This window comes from Thalassophryne amazonica, chromosome 3, assembly GCF_902500255.1.
Source record: "Thalassophryne amazonica chromosome 3, fThaAma1.1, whole genome shotgun sequence".
Taxonomy (NCBI): Eukaryota; Metazoa; Chordata; class Actinopteri; order Batrachoidiformes; family Batrachoididae; genus Thalassophryne; species Thalassophryne amazonica.
In genome coordinates this window covers 22198026-22210476 of record NC_047105.1, presented here as the reverse complement: position 1 = coordinate 22210476, position 12451 = coordinate 22198026, and the positions used below count along the sequence as shown (strand labels likewise).

The window sequence follows — 12451 nt, the reverse complement described above, 5'->3', positions numbered from 1 at the left end:
CTGAGAATTTGTGGGATCCCCAAGAAGTCGCTGGACCGCGTTGAAGCAGAGTCTCCGAGTTGTTCTCAGTGAAAACTGTCACCTGGGACGTGTTCTGGCTCCTACACTGTTCAATGCTTGCATGGACTGGGTGGGGTTGTGGAAACCAGCGACTTGAGTGCTTTTGTGGGAAATGAAAGAAATACTGATACTGACACTGTGGACAATACTGTGATCCTTGCAGAGTCAATGGATACCCTAATTACAGCACTTGAGAAACTGAATGTAGAGTCGGGAGTGCGACCGTCCTGGATCAAGACTAAGATCAAGGCTCTTAATGACTTTGTGGACTCAGCCATCGGACATACATCTGCATGTGGTGAAAGAGTTGAACATGCAGAGACATTCACTTATCTTGGCAGTGACATTCATGTCTCTGGGTCCTCGGTCTTTAGAGAGACCCCTGGTAAGAGCTTATGATGTTGCTGGACAGAAATGTTTGGCAATGATGATACCTCTACAAGAGAGCAATGGTCCAAGTCTTTGGTGTCCTGGTGCTACCTGTCTTACTGCATGGCTCTGAGACATAGATGCTTTCAAAGCTGGCAAGAAAATAGGTGTCCATGTTTCAAAAAAGCACCATGCCTCCTTTTGTCACACCCTTCTAGAAGGAGTACCAGTTGGGGTATAAATCAAATTTTTACGATTTACATATTGGGTGCATAATCTACAAAATATATGAAAATAAAGCAAAATCTGAGACCAAAATCTGGGCGCCACTTGTTGGTTTCATATGGAACAACCGTAATCCTATCAATGAAAAGATAAAGCTAAAACTAATCAACACAAAAACGTCATACATATCATGGGATATAATTCTCCAATAATGTGCAATAATCTGGTTTTTGCTCAGCGGCTTCAGACTTACTTTCAAAAAATTCATCATAATTGATTTTCTCTGCACAGCATATGTACATGCGCAAGGCAGCAACCTTGATTTTCTGTGAAGAGAAAAAAGAAAATAGTCACCTCTTCAGTAGCTATACAGCAGAGTACTACAGCTATTATCCTATGGAACTGTAAACATTAAATCCTTGGACTTGCAATACAATAAAGCAATACATAAAGGCTTGTATTATTAAAATATGCTTTATAAAAAGGGCCCGCTTCAGTAAATAGAAATACTGAAGCTGAACCAATGTGGACTTTTGGGGACAGACACAATACTAACATTTCAGAGCAAAAAAATTTACGATATCAATATATACATAGAAAATGGCAATGATTTCTAACATTTCATTGCCAAAGTAATATGACATAGAAATGGAAATGATGCTGCATGTTTTCCAGTTTAAACATGAACTTTATTATAAATAACTACAAATATAATCAACAACCAACAATGTATGCCACACTGCTTTCACTCAGAATGGCAGTTGCCATGTCCAATTGCTCAGTATTTGCAAAAGATAAGACTTCTCCTCTCATCTCCTGCCTATCTGGTGGCATAGCAACCACATCTCTTGTTGCTGTAAATGTCCCCACGCTACTTGAAAATGAATGTCAGCTGGTCGTTTTGCCTGTTCCTTGTAGCTAATGTGACCAAGGGGTGATGGGGTCCCAGACATGCTGGACAGCAATGTAAACTGCAGCTTTTATAATGCAACACTTTTATTGAAAAGAAAGAAAGAAGAAAAAAAAAAAGGCAAGAAAAGCCAAAAACAAGAAAAGCAAAAAGAAAGCAATGCAAACCTTTGAGTAAACTTGCAGGAAAATACAAATTATTTATCAACATGATGCTAGGCAACAAAACTAACATTCTTTTATAACTAACCACCAACTTCACTTCAACCAAAAAGGACTACCAATTCTGGCAATGCTGAAAAACAGTTACTGCTTTAATGATGTGTCCGTTCTTGGGAAACACACACTCCAAACGTGTGATGCTGTGAATGTAACCAAACAAATTACACAGCTGAACAATATTAACAGCTTTTATTATTTTACTTATAAACATTTAACTTTTATTGGAACCTTCATGCAGCCAACAGACACAAACAAGAAGCTGTGAACCGGCAAATCCCCCACCCAGCTCCGGGTAAAATGCTGCACCGATGACCTCATGATTCAAACAGTGAGGTCATCTGGTACCGAGTGGGTGCCTTGGAGTAGGTTATGCGCCTAATGCAAGTCATACACTCTCTATGACGCAAAATAATTGCACTCACTGACCTGTGACCTAATTAATATACAAATCAGGTTGCTGATGCTATGGTAATCCATTACCATCAATGGTACTACCGATGTACGACATGTGGTTAGTTTGGGCCCAAGGGCCTTGAAGATACAGTGGCAAATATTCAGAAGGACAGACTACATCTGCAGCTGATACTTTGTTTGATAATAAGGATCATTAAGACTGTTGGAATTACTTTTTAGTAGATTTATTTTCTTTGGGAAAAAAAAAGAAAAAGTGTCCCGTTTGACAGGATGAGGATCTGCTTTTGGTTCAGTAATTCTCATTCCATTCATCAATTCCCATACTCAAATATTCAGTGTGACATTATATATATAGAAAAAAAAAATCCAGTTTGGTTAGTAGATGAGCTCAAAGTGGGAATGCAACAGCTCAGACTTTCTTCTTCTGCTCAATGCTACAGCAGGTCTACTTACGAGACAAAAGAAGTGCATTCGTGTTTATTTTTCTCAAGTATGCAATAAAACCGTTTATTTTGTCTCATTTCTGTCTCATTCACATCTTCTATCAATACTTCCCTCCTCCTGCTGTGCTTTCCTTCAGGGTGTTGTTCATGTCGGTATTCAAACAACAGGTTAAGTAAGAATAATGGTGCAGCTCTCACTGTAACTTTTTTTTAAAGAGGCACTTTACTGGAGTGACAGGTTTCATGTCAAGACTTCAAGCTCAAACCAAATTCCAACTCACATTTTAAGTTTATAGACCATGAGCAGGATTAACCATGGCTCTGTATGACCAATGCAGGGATAACTCAATTGTGAAAACAAATAACTGTGGACTTATTCAACAGTTCCACCACCAGTTCTTCGCTTCTTGGTTTAACTGCATTTGGCCACCTGTTTTATTTGACATGTCTAATATCCTGTTGTGATGAGATTGGTGAACTCCCAACATGACTCAACATCGTTCAAAGAATCAAAGGTCTTACAGAATCGCTGCTACTACCACACTTTGCCATCACTTTCCCCACATTAATTTCTGGACAACTTTTTCCATAATAGTCTAATAATTCTAAAACTGCAGTCTGTAAACATGCATCATAGTGGACCAGCTGATCTTGAATATTACACCTTGGACACCATTGGCATGTTAATGCCAGGCATCCATCACAAACAGGTCAGATTGGGAAACTGTTTCAGTTGTTGTATTTTCTCCTGTTTTCTTTATTTTTTGTTTTGTTAGTAAGAGACTTATGTTTGTATTTTATGTGCATGCTGAATAAAACTTATTCATTCATTCATTTGATATAGGGCAGTAAAAAACGTGGATGGATGACATCATGAATTTTGGGGTTCAAGGTCATTTCCAAGGTCATAAAGTTCAAATTTGCCTGAATTTCTATGTTTTTCAAATTGTTGCATTTTTCCATCTCTTGCAGGGTTTCTTTGATTGAAATATTGGTTTAGTAATTGAATTGCATAATTACAGTAATAAAATACATTATAATACGATTTTCTTTTGTCAATATATGCAATGATAGACGATAAAAGGTGATATTTGGCAAACACGACATGCTTCTGTTATAACTTGTTCATGTCATTTTTCTGAAGTGATTACTTGTATATTTATCATGCCTAATATGCAGAGAATGGACAAAGTCACCATCAAGTCACTCTCAAGTCATGAATCAGCAAGTGTCAAATCATAATGACCACCAAGGGTTGACAAGCTGACTTGGGACTTGGGATTGAAGACTTGACAATGATTTCATCCCACCTCTGCTAATATGTGCCTTGTTATTGCTCCCGTCACTGGGAAAAAAAACAAACAACACATATTTAAGTATATTAGATACATGTCACCAAAAGTCTTTTTCTGTGGTCAAAAAATGTATTGTATCATTTCAGGTTGTAGCACACCATGCTGGCTCTAAATGAATCATGGCTCCTGTTGCCATAATTAGACGGAAAAGACCTTACAAAGACTGTGATGAGCATGGCTGCTTTCTCTGTGGTAGCAAGTGTGGTGATCTGCAAACTGCTTCAGCAGATGGAAAAAGTAGACTCAGAACTGTTGGTGAACAGTGGAAGAAATTTGGTGATATGAAGTATGCTGATGTATTAGAACAACTTGAAACTCTCTCCACAAGAAGACTTTGAAGATTCAGAAATCTGATGGCGTAAGAACTGTTACTCCACCTTCATCTATGCAAGCCAGATACTTTACTGGCTGACTGTGACTCGACCAAAGGATCCTCTGAGCACAAGCCAACCATTTGGTAGCCGTTATTTGTAGCTCTTACTATGGCGTCCAACAAGGAGTGGAGGCAAGGTTAGAAGAAAAAAAGAAGGCTAAAACATAAACTTATCAGGCAGAAAAGATACTTCAGGAGATGTCAAGATCAACCATCAGTTCTGTTCTCAAAAAGAAGGACCAGGTTGGTAAGCTAACACCAAAAGGCTCGAAAGGCCTCAGGAGACAGTTTAACTGGATGTTGGTAGAATTATTTCCTTGGTGAAGAAAAGTTCATTCACAGCATCAAGCCAAGTCAAAATGAGGAAACATCACTGACAAAGTCAACAATCAAGAGACACCTTAAGGAATGCAATTACAGACAAGGTGCAAACCACGAGTAACACACTAGAACAGGAAGGTGAGGTTAGACTTTGGCAGAAAACATCTGAAAAAGCCTGCCCAGTTGTAGAAGAAGATTCTTTGGACAGATGAAACAAAGACTAACTAGTATCACAATGATGGGAAAAGAAGTGGATGGAGAAGGAAAGGAACAGCTCACGGCTGTCAAACGTGGTGTAGGCAGTTTTATGGCATGGACATGTATGATAGCCAGTGGAATTGGGTCTCTGGTGGTTATTGCTCATGGGCTGCTGAGCTGGCTGTACTATCTGCTCATACTCCACCCAAGTAATAGGATGAATCGTCTCTGTGAAGATGGATAACACCACAAAACATACTCCCAAAGCAACCCAAGAGGTTCTCAAGGTAAAGAAATGGAATTTGTGGGGGGATTTTCATCCAAATATTAACAATAAGCCTCACAGTTACAGTTATGTGTTTGTCCAATTACGTTAGGCCTAAAAAATGGGGGGACGGTGTATAAAATTGGGTGTAATTAACGGTTTATGCGATATTGTTGGGAGCTGTAGTGAAGCGTATGCGGGTAAATGGGCAGATTTCTGATGCTCTTGTGTCCAATACCGGCTTTCCTCAAGAATGTGTACTATCGTCACTTCTTTTTATTTTGTACACAGATGGGTGTAGGAGCCCAAACATCAACACACACTGTCAAATTCTCTGATGACACAGTGTTGCTGTCCCTTCTGCGGAGCGATGATCAGGGGCATGGCTCGGCCCTGTCTTCATTTGTCACATGGTGTGATCAAAACTATCTGGACCTGAACGTTGCAAAAACAAAATAAATCATTATAGACTTCAGGAAATGTAAGAGTGGTCATACTCCTAGCATCATTCATGATGAAGATGTCCAGATAGTGGAGCAATATAAATATCTGGGAACCATTTTTGATGCTAAACTGAGATTTGATGACAACACAGAGGCCATCTGTAAAAAAGCACAGCAGAGGATTTATCTGCTGCGCAAACTTCGATCCTTTGAAGTGAGTGAGAGGATCCTCAGAGTCTGTTACTGTTCCTACATAGAGAGCCTGCTCACCTTCTCCTTTGTCTCTTGGTTTGGTTGTCTGTCTATGAAGGACAAGAATAGCCTGAACAATATAGTGAAAGTCTGTTAAAAAATAATTGGCGTCCAGTAGAGAGACCTGGCATCACTGTGGGAGAGTCGTGTCATGACAAAAGCCCAGCAGATCATTGATTTAGATCAGAGACACATTTTATCATTAGGCTTTACACTCATGCCCTCTGGGCAGTGCTATCAGATGCACCAGATGAGAACTAATCGCTATTTAATGTCTTTTATTCCTTCTGCGATTAGACTCCTGAACACTGGCTGAGGATTTTGTCTTTGTTTTTAACCTTGATTCTGTGATTGTCATTTAGCATATACTTATGTAAATGTTATGTTTGTGTTTTTATGGTTGGCCAGGGGGTCTGCAATGAATTGCCCTTTAAGGGACTAATAAAGTATTCTGATTCTGATACTGTTAAACCCTTAGAATTAAAGGCTACAGTTCAGCCACATCTTGACTGTTTCATTTTAAAGGCCACTGTGGTGTGTCGTAATTTTGTAAAGAGACAAAATTACAAAACTGACTCTGTCCAAATACTTATAGACCTGACTCCATTATACTGATTACATTCTTTTGTCAGCACAAATGTTTGTCCTTACTTCACTCAGTCACATTTTCCCTGAACTCTCTCCTGTTGTTCGGTTACTTTTTCCGTTAAATCTTGTCTCCATCACTCACCCATTTGTTGTATTTGAGGGGTCCCGTAAAGCCCATGGCCTCAATGAGCTTGGTGAAGGCCCCGACCTCTTCCTGTGTGTGCTGAGGTGTTTCATTCACTTGACAAAGCTGGTGAAAAAAGAGAGAGCGAACAATGATGTCTGACAGGTTAAAAAAACAAAACAAAAAAATCAAGATGATCACTCACAAGGTGAAAGTACGAGGAATGAGAGACAGAAGAAAGCAAAAATACAGAAGAAAAGATGAGAGAGATAAGAATGAAAGTAAAGGGAACATATCAAAAACAGTGAGACGAATTAGGAACAGGTGTTAAAAAACAAGGTACAGCAAGAACAACCTCAATAAATTACTCAACACAACAACAAAGTTCTCCTAAAACAGGTCCAATACTGTGTAAACACCATCTAGAGTAAATACAACCTCACAGCTCACTGACCTGATGATGTCATACACCTGCAGAACACGGCCTTTACCGAGCGCACCTGCTGACTAAATTAATACGCTGACCTATTCTGAGCTGCATGTCACCGTCACGTCTCAGCAGTTTTATTACTTCCACCATGACCTCTGCTCCCTTTTATTAGTACTCTGCTGCATCAAATGTTATGGGTTTTGTAGCAAATTTTAAAACAACAAATGCCCCCCCCCCACCCCATCTGTAGCACAACCCCAATTCCAATGAAGTTGGGACGCTGTGTAAAATGTAAATACAAGCAGAATACAATGATTCGCAAATCCTCCTCAACCTATATTAATTTGAATACGCCACAAAGACAATATATTTAATGTTCAAACTGATAAACTTTATTGTTTTTGTGCAACTATTTGCTCATTTTGAAATGGATGCCTGCAACACGTTTCAATAAAGCTGGGACAGTGTTTACCACTGTGTTACATCACCTTTCCTTCAAACAACACTCAAGCGTTTGGGAACTGAGGACACTAATTGTTGAAGCTTTGTAGGTGGAATTCTTTCCCATTCTTGCTTGGTGTACACTTCAGTCTGGGGTCTCCGTTGTTGTATTTTGTGCTTCATAATGCGCCACACATTTTCAATGGGTGAAAGGTCTGGACTGCAGACAGGCCAGTCTAGTACCCGCACTCTTTTACTACGAAGCCACACTATTGTAACACGTGCAGAATGTGGCTTGACATTGTCTTGCTGAAATAAGCAGGGATGTCCCTGTAGAAGACGTTGCTTGGACGGCAGCATGTGTTGCTCCAAAACCTGGATGTACCTTTCAGCATTGATAGTGCCATCACAGATGTGTACGTTGCCCATGCCATGGGCACTAACACACCCCCATACCATCACAGAGGCTGGCTTTTGAACTTTGCGCTGGTAACAATCTGGATGGTCTTTTTCCTCTTTAGTCCGGAGGACACGACGTCCATAATTTCCAAAAACAATTTGAAATGTGGACTCATCAGACCACAGCACACTTTTCCACTTTGCGCCTGTCCATTTCAAATGAGCTCGGGTCCAGAGAAGGCGGCGGCGTTTCTGGATGTTGTTGATGTATGGCTTTCGCTTTGCATGGTAGAGTTTTAACTTGCACTTGTAGATGTAGCAACAAACTGTGTTAACTGACAATGGTTTTCTGAAGTGTTCCTGAGCCCACGCGGTAAGATCCTTTACACAATGATGTTGGCTTTTAATGCAGTGCAACTGAACATTGAAAAACATTGTTCTTAAACTGGTGGCCTATTTTACCATGCAGCTGTTCACAAAGTGGTGATCCTTGCCCCATCTTTGCTTGTGAACAACTGAGCCTTTTGGGGATGCTCCTTTTATACCTAATCATGACACTTACCTGTTTCCAATTAGGTGTTCTTTGAGCATTCATCAACTTTCCCAGTCTTTTGTTGCCCCGTCCCAACTTTTTTGAAATGTGTTGCAGGCATCCACATGGGGTGTGCAGCCAGTACATTCTGAGTGCCGGTCCCAAGCCCGGATAAATGAGGAGGGTTGCGTCAGGAAGGGCATCCGGCGTAAAAGAAGCCAACCCAACTATGCAGACTAAGCATCAAATTTCCATACTGGATCGGTCGAGGCCCAGGTTAACAACGTCCGCCGCCGGTGCTGTTGCCCAACAGGGTGCCGCTGGAAATTGAGCTACTGCTGGGTGAAGATGATGAAGAAGAGGAGAACATTTCCACAAACAGCGGGAGAAGAATAAAACTAGAAGGGTGGAAATGAGAGTGGAGACTTTGAATGTTGGTAGTATGACTGGGAAAGGGAGAGAGCTGGCTGATATGATGGAGAGGAGAAAGGTAGACATATTGTGTGTGCAAGAGACCAAGTGGAAGGGAAGTAAGAGCAGGAGCATTGGCGGTGGGTACAAGTTGTTGTACCGTGGTGAGGACAGGAAGAGAAATGGTGTTGGGGTCATTTTAAAAGAAGAGTACGTTAAAAGTGTGTTGGAGGTCCAGCGAGTGTCTGACAGGGTGATGAGTGTGAAGTTGGAAATTGAAGGGGTGATGATGAAGATCATCAGTGCATATGCCCCACAGGTAGGTTGTGAGATGAAGGAGAAAGAAGATTTCTGGAGTGTGTTAGATGAGGTGGTGGAGAGTGTGCCCAAGCATGAAAAAGTGGTGATATGAGCAGACTTCAATGGCCATGTTGGTGAAGGGAACAGAGGTGATGAGGAAGTAATGGGTAGATATGGTATCAAGGATGGGAATGGGGAAGGACAAATGGTAGTTGATTTTGCAAAAAGGATGGAAATGGCTGTGGTAAATACCCACTTTAAGAAAAGGGAGGAGCACAGGGTAACATATAAGAGTGGAGGAAGGTGCACACAGGTGGACTACATTCTTTATAGGGGATGCAAGCTAAAAGAAATCAGAGACTGTAAGGTGGTGGCAGGAGAGAATGTCATTAGACAGTATAGGATGGTTGTTTGTAGGATGATTTTAGAGGTAAAGAAGAAGAAGAGAGTGAAAGCTCCACAAAGGATCAGATGGTAGAAGTTGAAGGAGGATGAATGTTGTGTGAAATTTAGCGAGCAGGTGAGAGAAGCACTGGTTGGAGGGGAAGCAATTTTGGACAACTGGAAAAAGTACTGCAGATGTGGTGAGGGAGACAGCTAGGACAGTACTGGGTATGACATCTGGACAGTGGAAGGAAGACAAGGAGACTTGGTGGTGGAATGAAGAGGTCCAGGAAAGCATAAGGAGAAAGAGGTTGGCGAAAAAGTTTTGGGATAGTCAGAGAGATGAAGAAAGTAGACAGGAGCACAAGGAGATGCGGCGTAAGGCGAAAAGAGAAGTGGCAAAAGCGAAGGAAAAGGCATATTGCGAGCTGTACAAGAAACTGAATAGCAAGGAAGGAGAAAAGGACTTGTACCGATTGGCCAGACAAAGGGACAGAGCTGGAAAGGATGTGCAGCAGGTTAGGGTGGTAAAAGATGCACATGGTAATGTGCTGACAAGTGAGGAGTGTGTGCTGAGAAGGTGGAGGGAATATTTTGAAGAGCTGATGAATAAAGAAAATGAGCGAGAGAAAACGTTTGATGTGGTGAGAGTAAATCAGGAAGTAAGAGATTAGCAAGGAAGAAGTGAGGGCTGCTATGAAGAGGATGAAGAGTGGAAAGGCAGTCGATCCAGATGACATTCCAGTGGAGGCATGGAAAGGTCTAGGAGAGATGGCAGTGGAGTTTCTAACCAGATTGTTTAATAAAATCTTGGACAGTGAGAGGATGCCTGAGGAGTGGAGACAAAGTGTGCTGGTTCATATTTTCAAGAACAAGGGTGATGTGCAGAGCTGCAGTAACTACAGAGGCATGAAGTTGATCAGCCACAGCATGAAGTTATGGGAAAGAGTAGTAGAAGCTAGGCTTAGAAAATAGGTGAAGATCTGTGAGCAGCAATATGGTTTCATGCCGAGAAAGAGCACTACAGATGCAATGTTTGCTCTGAGAATACTGTTGGAGAAGTACAGAGAAGGACAGAACATTGTGTACACATTGTGTTACATTGTGTATTTGTGGACTTAGAAAAAGCTTATGATAGGGTGCCAAGAGAAGAGCTGTGGTATTGTATGAGGAAGTCTGGAGTGGCAGAGAAGTATGTTAGGGTAGTGCAGAACATGAACAAGAATAGTGTGACAGTGGTGAGATGCGCAGTCGGAATGACAGACTCATTCAAGGTGGAGGTGGGATTACACCAAGGATCAGCTCTGAGTCCTTTTTTTGTTTGCAGTGGTGATGGACAGGTTGACAGATGAGATCAGACAGGAGTCCCCATGGACTATGATGTTTGCAGACGACACTGTGATCTGCAGTGTGAGTAAAGAGCAAGTTGAGTCTAGTCTGGAGAGGTGGAGATATGCTTTGGAGAGAAGGGGAATGAAAGTCAGTAGAAGCAAGACTGAGTACATGTGTGTGAATGGGAGGGAGCCCAGTGGAATAGTGCAGTTACAAGGAGTAGAAGTGGTGAAAGTAGATAAGTTTAAATATTTGGGGTCAAATGTTCAAAGTAATGGAGAGTGTGGTAAAGAGGTGAAGAAGAGAGTGCAGGCAGGGTGGAGTGGGTGGAGAAAGGTGGAAGGAGTGATTTGTGACCGAAGAATATCAGCAAGAGTGAAGGGGAAAATTTACAAGACAGTAGTGAGACCAGCTATGTTGTACGGGTTAGAGACAGTGGCACAAACAAAAAGACAGGAGGCAGAGCTGGAGGTGGCAGAGCTGAAGATGTTGAGATTCTCTTTGGGAGTGACGAGAATGGACAAGATTAGGAATGAACATGCCAGAGGGACAGCTCAGGTGGGACGGTTTGGAGACAAAGTTAGAGAGGTGAGATTGAGATGGTTTGGACATGTGCAGAGGAGGGACCCAGGGTATATAGGGAGAAGGATGCTGAGGATGGAGCCACCAGGCAGGAGGAGAAGAGGGAGGCCAAAGAGGAGGTTTATGGATGTGCTGAGGGAGGACATGCAGGTGGCTGGTGTGACAGAGGAAGATACAGAGGACAGGGTGAGATGGAAACTATTGATCTGCTGTGGCGACCCCTAACGGGAACAGCCGAAAGACAAAGAATGCTGTTTTTATTTACATTTTACACAACGTCCCAACTTCATTGGAATTGGGGTTGTAAAATGAGAAACCATTAGGAGAGGGACATGTTGTTGCTGTTCTCACTCAGGACTCTACAACAGCAGATTTAAAAATTAATGAACTGATTAATCAACACGGCAATTGCTTGATGTGTTGATTTACATTAAAAAAATAATTTCCTAAACTGTGGTATACCTTGAAACTGGTATCCAGCCTGTATCTGACACTCACTGCACGAGTTCCTCATACCTTCCAATAACGTGATTTCACTTTGGGGGTGTTCTTGACTTTACAATATTTTGGAGTGACTCTTCTGTGCCTGGACATTGGTGTGCATTGAGCTGAGTTCAAAGTGATGCAGACTGTCTGCTTTTAACATGTTCCCTTCACATGAACACACAACTGCTTTTATTTCACTGCATTGCTGAGGTTTACTTAACTCTCACTAAAAACAAAACAAAAAAACCCTCCTCATGACAATAAATCTGAATTTAACACCATCTTGCAAATAATCCACACTTCATATGTGGACCGAATCATGGCGGGTCATCCGTATGGATCTTGGATCAACTACGGCCGGTTACACCACTAATTATGTATTATTACCTGTGTGGTGTTGTGCAGAGTCCGACATGGTGTCAGAAAGGGAGCAGACACTCGGGCCACATGGCAAGCTACCAAAGATCTGGCAAAACACACTTTGTAATCCAACACCTGGATGAGGGAATACAAAACAAACAGAGAGAAAAATATTCCAGTTTAAGGTTTGAGAAGTCATTTTACAATAAAACTACAAATGATAGTTTTTATCA

General features: G+C 41.5%; 1 protein-coding gene across 1 annotated transcript in view; it reads right to left on the bottom strand.

Annotated features, from left to right (window-relative positions):
* LOC117506406 (ubiquinol-cytochrome-c reductase complex assembly factor 1) overlaps positions 1-12451 on the bottom strand; it is a 45304-nt gene that overhangs the window by 21409 nt on the left and 11444 nt on the right. Inside the window, exons 2-4 of the mRNA XM_034165907.1 lie at positions 12246-12353; positions 6580-6687; positions 908-980 (exon numbers count right to left, since the gene is read on the bottom strand). Of these exons, the coding sequence (XP_034021798.1) occupies positions 908-980; positions 6580-6687; positions 12246-12353 (289 nt within the window). The remainder of the gene's footprint in view (positions 1-907; positions 981-6579; positions 6688-12245; positions 12354-12451) is intronic.